Source organism: Rasamsonia byssochlamydoides (assembly GCF_041956645.1).
Source record: "Rasamsonia byssochlamydoides strain NRRL 3658 unplaced genomic scaffold VTN77scaffold_4, whole genome shotgun sequence".
Taxonomy (NCBI): domain Eukaryota; kingdom Fungi; phylum Ascomycota; class Eurotiomycetes; order Eurotiales; family Trichocomaceae; genus Rasamsonia; species Rasamsonia byssochlamydoides.
The window spans coordinates 375,189-394,465 of NW_027192387.1; the positions used below are offsets into that span (position 1 = coordinate 375,189).

A 19,277-nucleotide genomic window follows, 5' to 3' on the forward strand; every position below is an offset into this window, starting at 1 on the left:
TTTACCGTATTGTCACTGGAAGAGCAGGATATGAGGTCGAGAGCAATTAACGCCCAATCCAAGATAGTATAGTAGGATCTTGACTCTCAATCGGGATGCCTTTTTCGTGCTGTAACTGATGCTACAAAGACGTGGCTGTATAGGATAAGACACCCATAATAAACTATAAATCCTGAAGTAGTTCACAATATAGTATAAAACTGCAAAGACGAGGTCGTGGTACGAGTCTCCTGTCAGCAAAAGTTTTCAATCCGAGACTTTTGAGATAATAGCTGTCGAGAAGTCTCTTCTGCTGCGTAGAATCATATCATGAGGATGACAAATTCATTGGCTTTGATAGTTACTGTGATATATAAACAAAAGTTGTACCCTCAGAGACGATCTCGATATGAAAGTAGACGGAAAGAGATCAGAGAGACAAGACAGTGGGCAGTAGGTAAGAGTAGTGGAAGAGGAGAAGTAGAAGAGCAGGGAAGAGTAGTCTTTAAATAGTAGGTGCTTGCTACCAGGCTACATTGTGAATCAGATGGTGATTCATCTAGTGAATAAATTACCTCCAGGTAGGACAGCATAACGGTTATTCTAGACAAAGAGAGCTAAAACAGGGATAGGATCGCTGCTCTAAAGCTTTGCATTCACTGTTTCACAAAGTTATTCACCTTGTTACCTAGTTAGTCCCCTTTACTGAACAGATGATCTTAGTATTGTTGTTGTTGTTGTTGTTGACTGCAGCCAACTTCCTTCAATCTGCAGCTGACGGAAGTTAGGGTTTAGGGTTTAGGGCCCGTAGTTCCCGGTCTCGGCAACCCGCGGTTGTTCTCGGCCCGGAGCGTTCTTGCCTCCTTGGGCAAGAACAAAGTTTGATGGAGATGACTGGACGGAACCCCGTGATTTATCTAATCATCTTCGCCATTGCCTCCCAGCGTACTGTCGTCCTTTTTCTCCCTGATACCCTCCCTTACCTGTCAGTGTTTGGTTCATTTTGTCAGTTCTGTTTAATTTTATTTTTTCTCCTTTTTATATTTTCAAACGATACATACGTACCATGCATGGGCTGTGACCTGGCTCTTGCCAATCATGCTAGGACTATTCTGCCTGGCATCTATTAAGACCCTATCTACAGCTTTTCATCCTGTGGATGCTTAGCTGGCTCTCTTGATTCTTTTCTACAGTCACGATTGATTGTATTGTTTGGGTACTTCACATTGCCATCTTGTCGGTAGATGACTCACCCGCCATCTTTCCTTTTTTGTAAAAATTGAAACAGCAATACAGTTTCCTCAACGTTATTTTCCATGATGCAGGTCCCAATCATGCAGAATGGGACGTTCGGACGGTCTGTCTCTTCAATGAACGGGGAATCTTCAGGCCGCGTCTCTTCCGGCCGCGTCCTCTACGTGGACGCTTATGACTCGTTCTCTTACAATGTCATCTCCATGCTGGAGGAAAACTTAAATGTCAAAGTCACTGTGATCACGGTCGATTCCGAATGGCCCAATGGAGACATGCTCCAATTCCTGCGTCTGTTTGATGCAGTCGTTCTGGGACCCGGCCCGGGAAATCCCGAGTGCGCACCTGACGTTGGCATCATGAGAGATCTTTGGACTCTCAATGGAGCGGAATTAGTACCAGTCTTGGGGATCTGTCTTGGGTTTCAGAGTCTGTGTCTCCATCATGGGTTTCCCATACGAAGGCTTCCATGTCCTCTTCACGGCCAGGTTCATCGAATAAGCACCGTGAATGAGGACATCTTCGAAGGAATGCAGGGCTTTGAGGTCACTCTTTATCACTCCCTCCATGCTGCAGTTGACATGGAAAGTGCTTCCAAAGCATCATTAAACGGAGAGAGTTGTGAACCTTCACATTCTCCGGAGGAGCTCTCTTTCCTTGCTTGGTTGTCCATTAGTGAACCTGGTTCCAAGACAATCCCAATGGCTGTGCGCCACAAGGAAAAGCCTTTCTGGGGGTTTCAGTTCCATCCAGAGTCTTGCAAGTCAGATGCAAGCTCGTGTACAAAGCTGTTGAAGAGGTGGTGGGAGGCATCCACCGCGTTTAACAAACGATCGGGGCGGTTGATATGTTCTAATACGCCTGAACTGGCCGATACATGTTCCCTCATGCCAACTGTCGATCCGGAACTCGGACATCTTCTCGAAGAATTAACTGCAGCATCATCAGAGAAATGTGCCTTTCGATCCCTGCCTCTGCATGATCTCAGTGCTGAAAAGATCTTCGAGACGGCAAATACACCCGGCTCACCATCAGTCTTGTTTCAGTCGAACGGAAGATTTAATGTGATGTCTACACTGAGTCCCAACAGCTGGAGACTGGAATACCATGTTCCCAGCAAAACTCTGCTTGTCGAAGGACTGGGCGATGCTGTTGCAGATAAAACTGTACAGACCGTCCTCGGAGTGGATAGATTCTGGGATACCCTGAGACACTTGATGGGTAGGAAGAGGGTTACATCTGGGAATGATAAGGTCCCATTCTTGGGAGGTTTCTTGGGATACTTCTCTTACGAAATGGGACTCGCTGGACTTGCCCATCCTAAAACTTCGCCACAAATGTCACTCAGAAATCGCGACTTTCCGGCAGGAGAGGGCCCCTCTCCAGCAGAGCCCCCTGACGTGAGCTTATTATGGGTTGAGAGAAGCATCGTCATCGATAATGAGTCACGAACGGTATATATACAATCAACAAGGGAGCTTGATGACCGGCCAGACGGCTGGCTCGACCTGACCTACCGGCAGTTGCAAGTGAAGTCGAAAACTTCTGACATGAATTCCACATGTCTCGGAGATCGTCAGAGTCTTTTGACAGCTGCAGAAACAGAGCTCGTCAGTCGTATCCTTGATGGGGCCACGTTCGACATCCCCGATGAAGAATCCTACAAAAGCCAAGTGGCCGCTTGTAAATTGCAGCTTGAAGCGGGAGAATCTTACGAGCTCTGTCTAACTGGCGAGACACGCATCACGCTGCCTGCCCTTCCAGACGAGACCTTGCGCAAGCTACGCCCATGGCTGCTATACAAGAAACTGAAAACTTACAACCCGGCCGCATTCAGTGCGTACATGCGTCTCGGTAAAATCAAAGTAGCCAGCAGCAGTCCGGAGTGTTTTCTGAACTGGGACCGACAGTCCACGTTGGAAATGAAGCCGATGAAGGGGACGGTGAAGAAGACGGCGGACATGACTCTGGAGAAGGCCAAGGCCATTCTCGGCACGACAAAAGAGATGGCGGAGAATCTGATGATCGCCGATCTGGTGCGCCATGATCTGTATGGCATCTGCGGGTCGGGGAACGTCCATGTTGAGAAGCTGTTGGAAGTCGAGGACCACGGCCGGGTGTACCAGATGATCACTCACGTCAAGGGTGTTGTGAAGCCGCAACCGAAAGAAGGGCCCAACATGTCTTTTTACGGCATCACAGCTTTGCAGCGTTGTCTCCCGCCGGGATCAATGACGGGCGCGCCCAAGGAGCGTTCATGCATGCATCTTGAATCGATCGAACAACGTAAACGAGGAATCTACTCGGGGGTGATGGGATTCCTCGATCTGGGGGGCGCAGGCAGCTTTTCAGTTGTCATCCGGACGGCATTCAGCTGTGATGATGATGACGAAGAAGAATTATGGCGTGTCGGCGCGGGAGGAGCTGTCACCATTTTGAGCACGGCTGACGGCGAATGGGATGAGATGATGACCAAGTTACGGACTGTGGTTAGTATTTTCAAGGTTGGTTGACTTGGGTAACCAATCAAGTTTGCTTCCTCTTTTTTTCCCCTCCTCTTTCTTTTCTTGGATCTGTCTGGTTTGATTTTCGACACGATTTTTCGAGCGTACAGCTGTATGCTCCGGGTTATGTACACATTATGACCGAGCATGACACATTTGTATGTACTTTAACATTCCTACAGCAGGCCGACGATTCAACATTTCCGTGGCGTTCAACATGTAGACAGGCAGGCAGGATTGGCTTTTTTGTGCATTTGCTGTCTGTGAGATATCCCATCAGACGAAAAGATGACCTCCTCGATATGAATGAATTCTGCGATGAATTAGTTGCAGCTACCCCTCGACCATTGAGCTACGATGTACTACTACTGCACGTACGGTGAACCTGGGTACTCAGATCTACGAATCAATTCTAGGGTGATCAGAATATAACCCCTTTCCAAGCTACGTCTAGCACATACGACCATAGGGTGTGGAAAACAGGGCTTCCCGTCCGCTCAGCCGTACTTAAGCCACACGCCGGCTGGTTAGTAGTTGGGTGGGTGACCACCAGCGAATCCCAGCTGTTGTATGTTTTTATTTTTCGATTGATTCATTTTTGTTTTATCGTGATTCTAGATTTCTTTTTTCAGGGCAGGGTAAGTCAGGGTAGAGGATGATAAAATTAATGTGACATGTGCCATTGTCAACCTCTGAAGATTAAATTAACTCTCATTCATATTTTGTATCCAACGACCTAGCTACTGAAAAGAATAAGATAAGAAAGAAAGAAAGAAAAGATGAGAGAAGAACAGAATTTGCGCTTTTTAAAAAATACCAAAAAACCTTCCCATATGATAATATTGGGTGGAATTCCGTCCGTCACTTCATTTGTCAATAGTCGGGTAATACATAGTTCCAAACTCGCTAAACACCACATTATCAGCCTGACCCTGAACGGAACTGGGGGGTGATTATCTTCCTTCCATTCCAGTAAACGAGTTCAATGTTCTTTTCAGTTTCTAAATAAAATAAAAAATGACTTCATCAAGGCTATATGGTAGCCGTGATAGTAATCATCTGGAATCAGTCTCCTGAGTCGATAGATAGATAAATGTTTATCGCCAATAGCAGTTATTAATTAATATTCAGGGCGAAATGGCCCCAAAAATGTATGCAATGTACAGTCCAGCACTGGCAGGATAGGCATACTCTGTACTATTACTACTTAATCTACTGTACAAGCGACGATCACCATATTTATAGAAACGAATTACCTATCTAGGCAATTTCATTATAAGCGAGAAACTCTAACCAGTTGTTAAGTCACTACCTAGATATCTTAGTAGGGAGGTATGTTTGTACGGGCATACTTCTGGATATGGGAAGGCCTTCTAAAAGGTTTCCAGACTAAAGTTTAATGAAATTAACTGTAGGGGCTAAATCTAATTTTACTTAATCGAAACATCAATCAGATCTGAATCGACGGCGTCGATGCCACCTGACTGGTGTGACTGCCGTGAGCGATGATTGGGCTATTTCGGCCCGGGTGGAAGTTCCAAGGTTATTATCTAAGAATGCATGCATTATGCGTGTGATGAATTAAGGACTATTGCTGTTTTTAGGGTTGGCACGGAAAATCCCCAGATCCATCTTAGTAGAAGTATTTCCAACCTTATTCGAGGGGAATTTGTGGCTGAAACGCTGGAATGGGAATGGAATCTTGGCTTGTCTTGGTTTGATCTTGGATAATGAATTCCTACAGTACTGGACTGGACGTTCTGCTAAGTATGTATCTATCCTTCATATAGAGTGTTCTTTTCTCGATTTCAACGGCAGATACCGGACTGTATGGGTAAGGACTATAGGTCTATCCGGTATTGAGTCCGGACCTTTTCAAATAGCCCCCAGATGACCTAGCTTACGATTAAGTGATTACGATCTGGATTAACACCACGTGCCCAGCATCCCGTACCGAAGATGGTTGCCGGCTAGACTTTATGATAGCGACGTTACATCGAATGGCCGAGTGTTTTATTCGCAGTACTCTATTTTATGGAGCTACAGACCCTTAAGCTTGTTTCTGAGTCCAACCCCATTGGCAAGAGGCCAGTCAACAAGTTACTCATAATTTGGACACGGAGGATATTGTCGTCCGTAGCCGATTCTGGCACAGTTACATTGCATGCCTTCATTCCTCATGCGACTGGTCTAGCCATGTGTATCTGGCCCATATTTCCTATTCAGGAATCAGTCCTGAGGATGCAACAGGTTGCATGTCAGTGGGATCTGGATCCTTATCTTCTGGTGATATAAGGAGCTATCATCCCTGCCATGGCTGATCGTCACATTCAGACCTTTCTTAGTCAACCAGTCGTGGCAGATGAAGACTGTCACCACCCTCTCGACCCTTTCCGCCCTGTGCGGCCTGGCCACTGCCTGGCTGCCCGGCGTTCATAAGGACATCTATTCGGTCGACGGGCAGAATCACTTCAACAAGACTGCTGGGTCTGCTGACAAGCGCTGGCTCCCTGCCTCAGGCAAGATCCGCGGCGTCGACCTGGGCTCGCTGTTCGTCTTCGAGCCCTGGATCGCGGAGAACGCATGGAGTCAGATGGGCTGCGGCGGCAAGCAGTCCGAATTCGACTGCGTGTCTGCCCTCGGCCAGAGCGCTGCCAACTCGGCCTTCGCCAGCCACTGGGGCAGCTGGATCACCAAGGACGACATCACCCAGATGCAGAGCTACGGGCTGAACACGGTCCGCATTCCTGTCGGCTACTGGCTGAAGGAGGATATCGTCTACAGCGACAGCGAGCACTTCCCCCAGGGCGGCCTGTCCTATCTCGAGCAGGTCTGTGGCTGGGCCAGCGATGCCGGTTTCTACATCATTATCGATCTGCACGGTGCGCCGGGGGCTCAGGTGCCTCAGAACCCTGACACGGGTCAGGTGAGAAGGCCTCCTGAAACAGTAAGTATATAATCTTCTAACGTCTTTCTACACGTATAGTACGCTCCCACCGCTGGTTTCTACGTCGACTACCAGTACGAGCGCGCCCTCGAGTTCCTCGAGTGGATGACGACCAACATCCACACCAACAACAACTTCCGGAACGTTGGCATGCTGGAAATCGTCAACGAGCCTCTTCAGAATCCGGATCAGGTCGCCACAATGCGAACCAGCTACTACCCAAATGCCTTCAGCGTATGTCCTTCACTCTGCTTCTGACGAGGAGAACAACCGTATTGACTTTTGTCTAGAGAATCCGCGCCGCCGAGCAGAAACTCGGCATCACCGCCAACAACTACCTGCACATCCAGATGATGAACGCCAAATGGGGCTCAGGCGACCCGACCCAGGCGCTGACGGACACCTACTTCGCCGCGTACGACGACCACCGGTACCTGAAATGGGACTCGAGCGTGCCAGTCTCGCCGCAGAGCTACCTCAGCACGTCGTGCAACGACGACCGCGGCGGAAACTGGCCGACCATCGTGGGCGAGTTCAGCCTCAGCCCGCCAGACGACGTACAGTGGACGGCGGAGTGGGATCCTGGCACGAACCAGGATTTCTACAAGAAGTGGTTTGCGGCCCAGGTCATGGCGTACGAGAAGCAGCAGGGCTGGATCTTCTGGACGTGGAAGTCGCAGCTGGGTGACTATCGGTGGTCTTATCAGGGTGAGTAATATCCTTCTGAGGGCTGACAAGTTGGATAATATGTTAGAAAACTAACAGCTGATCTATAGACGCTGTTGCCGCCGGCGTTATCCCCACGGACCTGGATTCGGTCTATAACATGGGTGCGTGCTAAGCCAGATTCTTCTCTGGAGGAAAATTACCTATATGTACTGTACATATATAAATCATCTAGCAAGGGAAGGCGAAAGACGAAATAAATAGATGTATTTCGATGTATATCCTGTACATGCCGATGATCCGTTCTACCTTGCTATATATTCCTATCGTTTTCGATTCGATTGTAATTCCATAATTTCAGTGGACGGTGCCTACTTGCATACGTAAGTCTTTTCTATTACCAACCAAAAGACGCTGGACTTGAGGTGAAATGTTTTTGAACTGGGAGAGGTCGTTGTCGACGTCGACAGTTTCTTTCCTCTTTTTTTTTTGCCCCTTTGCTTTCCTTTCCTTTCCTGTTCTTTTCTCTTCTCTTCCTTTTTTCAAGGAATAAAAAAGATAACATACCTTAGACAAGGAAATAAAAGTGGCGAGACATAAAAAAAAATCAGACTTCTGGTGGGAAAAGAAAGCTCTGTTTAGGTAGGAAGCTTGAGCACAACAGGTTATCGACATGTGGTCTTCCCCTTTTCGGATTGGGATATTGCAGATTGGGGTAGATGGGGATAGATGGGGATATATGTATGGAGTGAAAAAGAATAAATTAGAGTGTGAGATAACATAATTTATCATTATATCAGATATGGAGACAAGTTCGGGTATTTGTCACACGCATGTATCTACTACATCATGTAGACAGTATTTCACAGCCTCCATAGTCCGTGACCAATTTCCATAGAAGCAGTAAGGTATGATTTGGAACAAAACCTTGGCAAGCCTCGATATTGTGCCGCATTGGTATACCAAGACTAGGAGTTCACACGTGTGCAGAAATATCGAAGCAAGTTAATCCTTCCACCTGCCTCGTTTCTCTGAAATGTCGTAGGAAGTATTGAAAGCAGTGATTATGACAGATCCTTCTTATCTGGCCCTTACCCTCCCCTTTGATTTCTTCTTTGGATGGAACGATTTCTTCTGCAGTCCTTTCCACGGTTTATCTCCCGGATCAAGTCCACCATTCTCAAGTCGCTGAAGGAATCCCTCGTCATGAGCCAGTTTTCTCGGATGGATCTCGAGCGCCTTCTCGAAAATCGGCGCCAGATCATGGGCTGCGCGCACGCGGAAGTCTCCGCTGCGGACCCGTTTCTTCATCCGCCGGTTGAGCCGCTCCTCCAGCGATTCCTGTGTATACTGCGCCAGCGTCTTTTGATCGTCGACGACGAAGACCATGTTCTTAAGGAGTTCGGATTCTTCTGCTTGGAAATACGGCGTTCCGAGATAGAGCACGTCGACGACCTGCTCCAGACGAGTCCTCGAATCGAGTCTTTCGCGAAAATGGCGTAGATCGTAGACAAAGACGTGGATTCTGTACCACAGATTTCGGTAGATGTCTGACTCCTTTATCCTGAGAGAGATACTCTGTTGTCACGGATCGTTGGATGAGTATCTGGCATTTTCGTGCCATCTGTCGAAGCCTGCATTTCCATGAAACCTCGTTGTAGATCACTGAGTGTTCGGAGTGCAAGCGAAGCGAATCACTTTCGATCCAAGCAGAGTAAACCAGATAGTTCAAATTTGTCGGTGCTCTAACCTGACGTGGAGTTTGGAGAATGAGTGATGAAATCTGCAGCAAAGCCAGGCTGAGAACTGTCTGAGAACCCTACATGGTGAATCAGAATGAGTCACAAGACCAGATGGGTAGCTGCCTAGTTGAAAAGGAAAGACTGGGAACAAACCGCAAGAGTACCTTATTATATTCTGTTCCAGTTGAAATTCCAACCTGGGAAGCTTCAACCGTTATCAGCGCTTCCCAAGCTAGCCATGTTTGCCCGTCTTCATGGAGATGGACTCTTGATGAAGACTCTCCATCTGCCCACTTCTCTTTTGCTCCTGGGGCATACCTATAGTATGATTTATTATTATTCTTATCTATTTTTCAGGCAGGCTCCCTGCTTATATTTTATATTACAGAGGAATTAAAATTGATTACGGCTTATTTACCTATTATTTATAGAATATAAATAAATAATCATGTTCTGGCAATAAATATATATATACCGCACGACTTACCCAGTAGGGTTCTATTAGACTAAAGTAGATTATATCAAAAGGCTAACAACTATGCTTATGAGAAGAGTAGGAAATATGGGAGAAAAAGGAGGAACAAATATAGGCTTTTTATAAGCCAAAACAAAACAATACTCGAGAGATTTTCATCACCTTCCTTGTCGCGGGTAGTTGTAGGCTGCCAGATCGCAAACTCCCTAGACGCCAACATGCTTAATAGATTACGCTATATCTCTCCCAAATGGAAGTGTAGTGAATAAAAAAATAATTATAAGATTCAAATTCCTCGACTTCTTTCCGGGTATACTATACTTACTATACTATACTACACCGCTGAAGTGCCTTTTTCGTTTGCCTAGATCTACGAACTTGACGAACGTGGACATGGAGACGGAAATGGAAAACAACAACGATATGTATTTATTTACAATAGGAATAAAGACTATGTACTACGTATGTACAGTACAATACATTGGACATGTTATCAAATCTAGGTGGATTTGGGCAGAAGAAAGGGAGGGAAAAAAAAAACCAGAAACTCCTTCGGCCCACTCTGATGGTCTATTATCATATCACATCACATCACATACCTACCTAATCCGCTGGGTATATCTAATCAATACAATCATAGGTGAGAGAGACTCGTCACGTGTGCTGGCTGCAACCCTGATGGAAGTCATCTGACTTGCGCCCTGTGTTTTTAAACGACTGTCCGGACAACGTCGTCAATTGCTTTCGCCACGTATGCGACGTTATTGTCGCTCACTAGAGAATGTTAGCTCTATATCCTCACGTTTTACCTTGCTTGCTGGACTTGCTAAACTTACATCCACTGATAGACGCCCGGCCTGACTTGAGCAGGTAGATATGGTACTGCGTCCTCAAGGCTAGCACTTGTCGCAGGGTGAGACCGGTGTAGGAGAACATGCCGTTCTGTCACGGTGTGTTAGCAGAAGCCTTTCGAAAAGCGTCTTCAGAGCCGAAAGGCTACATACCTGAGTGATGATGTGCTCCCAGTTCCCTGGCGTCTTCAGCCGCACCAGCTCGTCATACAGCGCCTGTCGCATCTTCTTGATCCGCGAGCTCATCACGTCCAAGTCTCGCTGCCAGGCAGCGCGCAAGTGGTCGTCGCCCAGGATCCTCTTCACAATCGTGCTTCCCGCACGCGGGGCCATCGAGTATTCGCCGCGGATGATATGGCACAGGTTCTTGGTGACTAGTTCCTGCTCCGCCGGATTCTCGCCGTTCGTCACCAGGTGGAATGCGCCCACGCGCTGGCCGTACAGACCAAAGTTCTTGGAGAAGCTCTGCGCTACGCACATCTCCATCCGCGGCTCCAGGTTGAAGAAGTACCGCACTGCCCAGGAGTCTTCGGCCACTGACCCCGAAGCGAAACCCTGGTATGCCGAGTCGAAGAATGGGAAGAGCCCCTTCCGCTGGCAGAGATCTGCAATCGCCTTCCACTGCTCCTTGGTCGGATCGATGCCCGTGGGGTTATGGGCGCAAGCATGCAGGACGACCACATCGCCTTCTTGGGCCTCTGCTTCCAACGTCCGCATCATGCCTTCGAAATCGAACGAACGGGTCACCGCATCGAAGTACGGGTAGCTCATCCGGGGCACGCCCTGAAGCTCCCAGATGGTCTGATGGTTCGGCCACGAGGGGCTGGAGATCCAGACGTGCTTGGGCTTGAGGTGCTGGGCCAGAAACATCGCTCCGACATGGTTCGCGCCCGTGCCGGAGATCGTCTGCACCGAGGCGATCCGTCGCTTTGCTTCCTTCTCCGCCGGCGTCTCCCCCGCCTTTTTGTGGTTGAAGCCGAACATCAGGTCCCGCGCCAGGTCGAGGAACACCCGGTCGCCTTCGATCGGCAGGTACTCGTGTCTGGCGGGGTCATTTTCCAGCAGCATTTGCTCCTCGACCTTTTGCACCGAGGGCAGCGGCCATGGCTTGCCTTCGGGGGTGCGGTAGACGCCGATACCAAGACTCACTTTTTCCGGATGGGTGTCTGTTGCGTAGGCATGGTTGAGCGCGAAGATTTCATCGACTGCGGCATCCGGGAGGCTCGAGAAACGGGAGCCTTTGCGCGAGACGACCGTTTCACCCTTCGTTTCGATCAACATGTTGTATTCCTTCGAAATAGCTCTTTTCAGTTTATTCCTTTCGAGATTGCACGACTGAGTAAGAGTGGATTTGAGAAGGCGTCGAGTCGAGAAATCAAGTCAAGTCAAGAGGCAAAACGGAACAAGAGGCCGCTCGTGGAGGCGTGAGCGGGCCTGGTGGGCCTGCCCTTATACTCGGTAGCTAATCTCCATCTTTATGGCTTCTGATGTCCTGTGTTTTTTCCCCCTTCCAATGCAACAACTCTGTAGCTTCCATTGTTTTCCGGGTGGAACCGTTGTCGCTTATCTTCGGTACCGGTTCCGGACTTCAGCCGGCATTAGCCATGCAGCAACCGACCAGTTTCATTAAATAATATTGCTTCTTTTGCAAACCGTCGATAACTGTTCTAGAAAGAGGCGTTCTCGTTGTTAGAGATGAACTAGTTCGATGACAGTCCCACGGTCGACAGTACTGATTGTGCTGGGGAACGAATACAGTACTTACTTATCGGCACAAAGTTGCCCCCATCTCCCGCCCCTCCAAAAAGCCGCCGCTGGAAAGTCACGGCTAATTTGGATGTCAACCACCGGATAACTATTAATTAGCCAATAACCAATAATCCCAGGGTCAAACATGGCAATTGTGACGAAAATATGAGCTGAGGACAGGAATGCAGCAAATTGATTGGCGTGAAGAAAGAAAGAATGGAAAGAACGAAGAACTGGATGGTTGTTTTCTTCTGTCGTTAACGGACTATGATATCATTTCCAATGCAAGCAACCACTGACGTATAGTTTCTTAGCGTGCCACGTGCTGGCAAGGGTATGGAGTAACAGACAGAAATACATTGCATAATATTAATACTACCTGAGGTAGTTTATATAGTTTATCATGGGGAGAATACAGGATTTTATTTAAACGGTTCTGAACTATAGGTATAGCTACCCACTACCTATCTTTAGACCATACCTACCTAGTGTAGAGCCGTGTCGCTTGCTTATATGCCACGACACTGAGATACGATTTACTGATAGTACCTTGAGGTAAGTGTACTTACTTAAAGCTTAGTACAGTACCTAACCTCTCCGACGGAATGACAGCATCTTTGCCAATTGGTAGAAGAGAACAGACTAGACTTATGCAAATGTACGGTACCTCTGTGCATATGTATGCAAGAAAGCTATGCAGCAAGAGGTGCATAAGGCAATCGAAAGGCTGGAACTGGGCTGAGATAAGCCTTGGTGGTCCACTGGCCCGTGAGGGGTAGCTGAAGCTACCTAGGTATCTTATCTACTGTAGGTACGCCTCGATAAGCGCCTGCCAACTCGGTCATCTATCCCACCTCTTGCGTGGATGGAGAACGTGGAGAGGAACGGGGATTGCTCCGCGATAAGGTGGTTGTTATATTATTAATATTTGTATTTATATAGAAACCAGATTGTTCTTGAAATTGCTAATTAATTTCACTGAGTGAAAGGAGCCTCTATCGACTGCTAGATACAGCAAGTTCTGACCTGCACAGCCTCCGACCGGCTGCTCTCTACCAGCCACTCCATAACAGCATCCCAGAGGAACTCCTCGGACGCTTTGACCCAGTCTACGTGGAATACTACAACAAATACAATGCCGGCCGTCTGCATACTCACGAGGTCCCGATCGAAGCGTACAGGAAGAACCCAGCCAAGTACACCATTGCCTACGGCCGCGCCGCAGGTCCTGACGTCTATCGCATCACGGAGCAGAAATGCCCCGTAGAAGGCGGCGAGATCACGGTGCGCATCTTCAAGCCTGCTCCGGCACAGGATGTGGATGCGGATGGAAAGCCTAAGCAGAGAGCAGCCTATATCAACTTCCACGGCGGAGGCTGGGTGTTTGGCGACCTCTCCAAAGATCATGACATTTGCAAACGGATTGTCGATGCCATGGAAGGCGATCTCGTCGCGTTCGACGTCGACTATCGTTTGGCTCCTGAGCATCGGTACCCCATTCCTGTCGACGACTGTTGGGCTGCGTTTAACTGGGTGAGCACTTTCCTCCTCCCCAGGGACTACGTTGACGAAATATCCAGGTCCGAACTCAAAAAAGCAAAGGAATTCAATCTCGACCCAAAGCGCCTCGCAGTCGGGGAGATATCTGCCGGTGGCCATCTTGCTGCCGTGGTCGGCCAGCTCTGTCGTAACGCCAATATCCCACTAGCCTTCCAACTACTGTGCGTGCCTGTATGCGATCTCCACAGCGTCTTTACCCCCGAGGGAGAATTCGACCGCGAGAACTGCCCGTACGAGTCCTATCAGGAGATGGAATTCACGCCCGCACTCCCAACAGCGCGCATGGCATATTTCCATCGACACTTTTTGGGAAACCCGCGTCCGTCAAAGTCTGAGAACGTTAGTAGACAGTAGACAGAAAAGCTAGCTCCAAGTCATCGTCGAAACTTCCGCTGATTTTCATGACGATACAGAACTGGAAGATATCGCCCAATTTGTCGACGGATTTCTCCAACCTGGCTCCAGCCTTGATCTTCACAGCGGAGCTGGATCCCCTGCGCGATGAGGGGAGGTGTATGCCGCAAAGATGAACGCAGAAGGTTCTCCAGCGAAATTAATCCGTGTTCCTGGCGTGCCGCACACCTTTGCACATTTGGACGGCATCTTGGATGCTGGCAAGATGTATAATGAAAAGGTGATTGAGGAGCTCAAAATCCATTTGCGGGTGTAGGACGATCTACCATAGTGTACACGATAATGATATTCTTACATGAACCAGTAGTGCTTGATTTCCCTCTCACCGAGCCCTCGGAAATAGTCAAAACCAAAGTAAGGTATTTCTGCATGTCACTAGAGACGCGCACAGATTCTCTCCTCTCATACTCCCCCTATCCAGTCCATGGAAACGGGGTGTAGCGCCACAGAAACCTCTCTATCTCGAGTTCCTCTTCATACTGGTCTCCTCCGAGCGCCCTTCGAAAGAGAGGATCCCAAGGTGGCGCGTCATAAGTAAACCACATCGTCTTGGTGAATTCCCAGTACTCCGGCTTATAGCCAGCACACTCCCAGTCAATGATCCCACTAAGACGTCCACTTTCAACGAGAATATTGGCGTCGTGCAAATCAGAATGTGTAAAGTATGACTGGTGATCCTGGCGCAAGGTCTGAAACTTGTCGCCAAAGAACTCAGCGGCTGTGCAATGCTGATTGCTCGTCAAAAGATTGTAGAAATCGGCTTCAGAGTTGCATGGCGCCCCACGCCCTGTTGGGATACGGTGGTCGACCATCGAGCCTCCTAATGTATCTGCAAATAGATATGGTGTCTTGTTGGGTATCTTCCGTAGCTGGGCAATACAAGCACCCAGATCGTCAACAAAGCGATTGCGCTCAGCATATGACATCAGATGAAGTACATCATGAAGCAACTGCCCACGCAATGTGTCATGACCAGATAAGTTTTCCCCTGATATTCCCAGACATCAACTAGGCGGGGGGCAGGGACTGTCGTATATTGTTCCACGAGTCTCAGAGCATTTGGCTCGTTTTGAAGGGAGCGGACACAGTGCTTGATAACTAATCCAAAAGGCACCTGTTGGACCCCTGGATGCCGCGAATGCCCATAAAGATAGCGCCCAACTTTCATTAGGAAGAGATAACATCGTATACGGGCCAAAAGCGGTATCCAGAGCCACAGCCAGTAGAAAGTCCTCTTGACGCTTGGACTGAGAAAGTCTTAAATAATTTGTCAGCCGTTATAATTCCAGTCCAGCCAAGGAAATTCATTACCTCTCTGGATCCGCGGCCAGCCCCGTGCGATTTTATCTTCGACCGAAAATAGATGTAATGCGGTGACAAGTCGATAATGGACGTCAAAAAGAAAGCTGCTTGGAAGAGGAAGTGCTTTCTTATCCGGCAATCTTGTAAAGAAACGCATAGAAACTTGAAGCTCAGATCCATCTCCAAGGAATAAACCTGAGCACTCTTCAGGGTATGATTTCTGCAGACAGTACTAAAAATCAAAGATTTAGTAATATTTTCAACCTCAGAGCAATTCACCGTCACTCACCCTAATTGGCTGGGTTGGATTTTCTGGTTCAGACGCGGCTGTCCACTTGCCCTGCACCTGAGCCAGTGTTCTTATAGATACATGACCTGCACGGAAAGCCCCGTGGACGCTGGGTGATAGTTGCCAAACATTTTGAAGAGTACATGTATCTTCTTTGCTCTCAAGCAAAGTACGTAGACGGATGACGTATGTGGGAGCCAGGAATGCTTCAAGTATTGCGTATAGACGTCCCTGAATCAATGTGAGGTTCGATCTTTAAAGTTGATGCAAAGGATAGCTCACCTCTTCGGCCGATTCCAGGTTATGAAGCATAGAGGGAGGAATCACATATGCAGTATCCACGGTCGACTCTGCAGGAGCATGGTCCTCCTTGGTAATGAAGCAGCGAGGCCCATCTCTACTGCGAACCAGAGTGTCGAGGTGCGGGGGGATGCTATCGAATTTTGTCACTTTATATCATTAGCTAGTGCACGAAGAAACGAGCAGCTGCTTCTTTCGATTACTCACGCCTGGTTACCAGCTTTCTCCAGTCCTGCTTGAAATGACGCAGGTTGATTTCCGCATTGTTCTCGGCGCCCTGGTCCTGGCTGACTCTTGAAACCAGATACTGCGCAGCGCGCTCCGAGTCGACAGCGCTCTCAACAAAGTGTTTCAGTAGAAGATGTTCAGTTGGTGTAAGGTCTGCGGAAGAGATAAGATCCAACGCGGCTTTCGTAGTAGCCATGAGTGAACGTGTGTGCTTTCAGAAGACAGAAATCAGGTTGAGAAAGTTTCAGAACGACTACAGAAATCGGAATGTGACGGGGAAGGTTAATATGAGCAACACCCCAGGTGGGCAACTGAATGTTATTCTGTTTAGCGCGTGCCTACCTAGGTAGGCAGCCACATGGTTCGCGGTCTGATTGGCAACAAAAACAGCAGATACAACATCTTGACTACTNTGGGAGTCTCAGCTGCTGTCAATTCATGCGCCCTTTCCTTTGATACATCATTCTAATTACCCATTTTGTTGTATAGAAAATGTCTAAGTATCAGAAATGTCGAAATTAACTGTAGTGAGAGGACTAGATGTCCTCACATGCTATCACAGTCCCTACAGACATGGATTGCAGCGTGGAAATGGCAAAGAAGCTGCTAGCAACCATCACGACTGGGCTATCTGCAATGTGGTTAGCAACGAGAAAAGTCGCCCCTTTAACTGAACACGAAGAGAGACTCTCTTGCTGAATCTCAAGGGAAGGATCCTTGTCAGCCTAGCAACCAGAACTCACGATTCTTGATCTCTCCATTCTTTCAGCGATTGCTGTCTCCCCATATTTCCTCAGTGCACACAGCTCAGAATCCTTGCTCGGACATTCTATACACGCCAACATTATCACGATCCCCTCCCGAACACCAGGGACATGCAAACCTCTTTTTCGAGCTGCAATTAGCATCAATAGTCGCATCCCAAACGTTTCAAATCCATCAGCCTTTTTGCAGTAAACACGAGAAAGCCATGCTTTCCAACCCTATCTCCTTGGACGTCAATGGCCTCTACCTTCTTCTTTCAGACATGGGTGCCGTCAAACAGTTCCACTGGGGCACCTGTACCTCGTGAAAAGTCCAGGCGAAGGCATTGTCTTCCACGTCATCAATAACCATCGTACAGGATTTCAGTGGCAGTATGAAGTCAAGCAGAGCGCCAACGTTGTCGGCTCGGTGACCTTGCTACTCGCGGCGAAGATAGCGGTCATGGATCCCGCATTGCACCAACCACTGGAAGAAAGACTCGCTGCCGTTCCTGTCGCGCCATCGCCTCGTTACGGCGCCCTCACTTGTCGTACGTGGGTTAAAGAAGCCCTGCATGCACTAGACGAAGAGGGGTTCATCAAGATTGTCACATCAGTTGATGCCATCGAAGAAGAACTCATTGCAGAGGCAGAACAAAACAGGATAAAAAAGCAGAGAACCTCCATGAGAAGTCAGGGATGTCAAGCCTAAAGATCAGTGGTCTGCCACTGGGGATTGCAGCAACCAAATTGTCGCTTTGTTAGGCGCTTGAGGAAACGCTGGTACTTTGCAGGTGTCAGTGCAACGCATGGAATACAAATGTTATGATATTGTGACTTTGGAATGGAATTGGTTGTCGCAATTTGGGTTATTGAGTGGTTCTCCTAGCCTTCAGCTGGTACAGAGGCTCTGGCTCTGTACGCCTTTGCCGCAGTAATAGACCCTAACTACACTCTCACATGTTCCTGTGATCCTCTTGCGCTCACCGGTCCATACATGGCAACTTTTCTTGACCAGCAGATGAAGTGGATTCGTTAGCTGAACTGGGCGCTCTGGATCGAAAAATGCGTTATAAAACATCTCTCGAATGCAGAAAGTCCCGAGCGGTATGCTTATTGCATCTTGAAAGGTCTTAACACAGAAAATGAAAGAAGCAGGTTCAACAATGACCCGACAAATTCTCTTTCACGGCCAAGAGGACCTTGGTTTCTGTCCTCTACATGCAGGGACTTCAAAGACTCTCTTTCAGAGATACTTTTTTTCAGTAATAAGATGGCCCAACTGGGCAGTAGGGTGTAAAAGGTGGTTGCCATACGGGACTGCTCCAGCTCATATACACGGTTGACTAAGCGAGAATATTAAGCTAAATCTAATAAGGTTAGCGCATAACATAGGGCTTGGCGTGAGCGCTGAGGGCTAACGGGAGCAGGAGGGATTCGCGCAAGATCAGAGCCGATGGAGTCAGAGATGCCCATTAAAGATTCAGAATAATGTGAGCTGCTGCTTCTGTACCTGATATGGCATGTTCTAATAATCCACGATCCGCACCATGCCTGACTCCGTGACCGCCTCCCGCGCCGATGGCAAAGCGCATCTCCTGCTCGCCGCCTCCGGCTCCGTCGCGACAATCAAGCTGCCGGACATAATCCGCGCGCTGTCCCACCACCCCAACTTGTCCATCCGCATCATCCTGACTTCCTCCGCAAAGAACTTCCTCGCCGGTCAGTCGAAGGAGCAACCGACCGTGTCCTCCTTGCTCGAGCTCCCGAACGTGGACGCCGTCTACGACGACGCCTCGGAATGGGGTCCGGAGCCCTGGCGGCGCGGGGCCGAGATCCTGCACATCGAGCTGCGGCGGTGGGCGGACATCCTCGTCATCGCGCCATTGTCTGCTAACACGCTGGCCAAAATCGTGGCGGGCATGGCCGACAATCTACTTACCAGCGTTGTCCGCGCTTGGGACACGACAGGAAAGATAGATGGCGTCCTCAAGAAGATCATCGTTGCGCCGGCGATGAACACGGCCATGTGGCAGCACCCGGTGACGGCGCAGCAGATGCGGGTGCTACAGGAGGACTGGCGCTGGTTTGAGGTGCTGCCGCCGCAGGAGAAGACTCTGATGTGCGGTGACACCGGGAATGGGGCGATGACGGAGTGGACGAATATTGTGAGGGTCATTGAAGCCCGGTTGGGACTTGGGAATGCAGAAGCAAATGGATCGTGAACTGCGTCAGGAGTCGGTTTGTTACCGAGATAATTCATATTAACAATTATAT

General features: G+C 48.6%; 8 protein-coding genes across 8 annotated transcripts; 4 read left to right on the forward strand and 4 right to left on the reverse strand.

The window, feature by feature from the left end:
• Positions 1–1,295: 1,295 nt before the first annotated feature.
• On the forward strand, positions 1,296–3,743 carry VTN77DRAFT_5477 (uncharacterized protein; the record flags this gene model as incomplete). The annotated part of the gene is made up of 1 exon (XM_069421650.1): positions 1,296–3,743. One exon carries the CDS (start codon positions 1,296–1,298, stop codon positions 3,741–3,743), a length of 2,448 nt encoding a protein of 815 aa, XP_069281632.1.
• A 2,353-nt stretch (positions 3,744–6,096) lies between these two features.
• Positions 6,097–7,522, forward strand: VTN77DRAFT_5478 (uncharacterized protein; the record flags this gene model as incomplete). Its single annotated transcript, XM_069421651.1, has 4 exons — positions 6,097–6,660; positions 6,721–6,915; positions 6,972–7,389; positions 7,458–7,522. The coding sequence occupies 4 exons, from the start codon at positions 6,097–6,099 to the stop codon at positions 7,520–7,522; spliced, it is 1,242 nt and encodes a 413-aa protein (XP_069281633.1).
• Positions 7,523–8,427: 905 nt separating this feature from the next.
• Positions 8,428–8,971, reverse strand: VTN77DRAFT_5479 (uncharacterized protein; the record flags this gene model as incomplete). Its single annotated transcript, XM_069421652.1, has 2 exons — positions 8,428–8,872; positions 8,925–8,971. The coding sequence occupies 2 exons, from the start codon at positions 8,969–8,971 to the stop codon at positions 8,428–8,430; spliced, it is 492 nt and encodes a 163-aa protein (XP_069281634.1).
• A 1,302-nt stretch (positions 8,972–10,273) lies between these two features.
• VTN77DRAFT_5480 (uncharacterized protein) lies at positions 10,274–11,696 on the reverse strand (the record flags this gene model as incomplete). The annotated part of the gene is made up of 3 exons (XM_069421654.1): positions 10,274–10,338; positions 10,401–10,506; positions 10,569–11,696. 3 exons carry the CDS (start codon positions 11,694–11,696, stop codon positions 10,274–10,276), a joined length of 1,299 nt encoding a protein of 432 aa, XP_069281635.1.
• A 1,333-nt stretch (positions 11,697–13,029) lies between these two features.
• Positions 13,030–14,394, forward strand: VTN77DRAFT_5481 (uncharacterized protein; the record flags this gene model as incomplete). The annotated part of the gene is made up of 4 exons (XM_069421655.1): positions 13,030–13,070; positions 13,199–14,063; positions 14,138–14,237; positions 14,273–14,394. The coding sequence occupies 4 exons, from the start codon at positions 13,030–13,032 to the stop codon at positions 14,392–14,394; spliced, it is 1,128 nt and encodes a 375-aa protein (XP_069281636.1).
• A 157-nt stretch (positions 14,395–14,551) lies between these two features.
• Positions 14,552–15,064, reverse strand: VTN77DRAFT_5482 (uncharacterized protein; the record flags this gene model as incomplete). Its single annotated transcript, XM_069421656.1, has 1 exon — positions 14,552–15,064. The coding sequence occupies one exon, from the start codon at positions 15,062–15,064 to the stop codon at positions 14,552–14,554; it is 513 nt and encodes a 170-aa protein (XP_069281637.1).
• A 920-nt stretch (positions 15,065–15,984) lies between these two features.
• On the reverse strand, positions 15,985–16,453 carry VTN77DRAFT_5483 (uncharacterized protein; the record flags this gene model as incomplete). Its single annotated transcript, XM_069421657.1, has 2 exons — positions 15,985–16,178; positions 16,237–16,453. The coding sequence occupies 2 exons, from the start codon at positions 16,451–16,453 to the stop codon at positions 15,985–15,987; spliced, it is 411 nt and encodes a 136-aa protein (XP_069281638.1).
• A 2,097-nt stretch (positions 16,454–18,550) lies between these two features.
• Positions 18,551–19,225, forward strand: VTN77DRAFT_5484 (uncharacterized protein; the record flags this gene model as incomplete). Its single annotated transcript, XM_069421658.1, has 1 exon — positions 18,551–19,225. One exon carries the CDS (start codon positions 18,551–18,553, stop codon positions 19,223–19,225), a length of 675 nt encoding a protein of 224 aa, XP_069281639.1.
• Between the last annotated feature and the right edge of the window lie 52 nt (positions 19,226–19,277).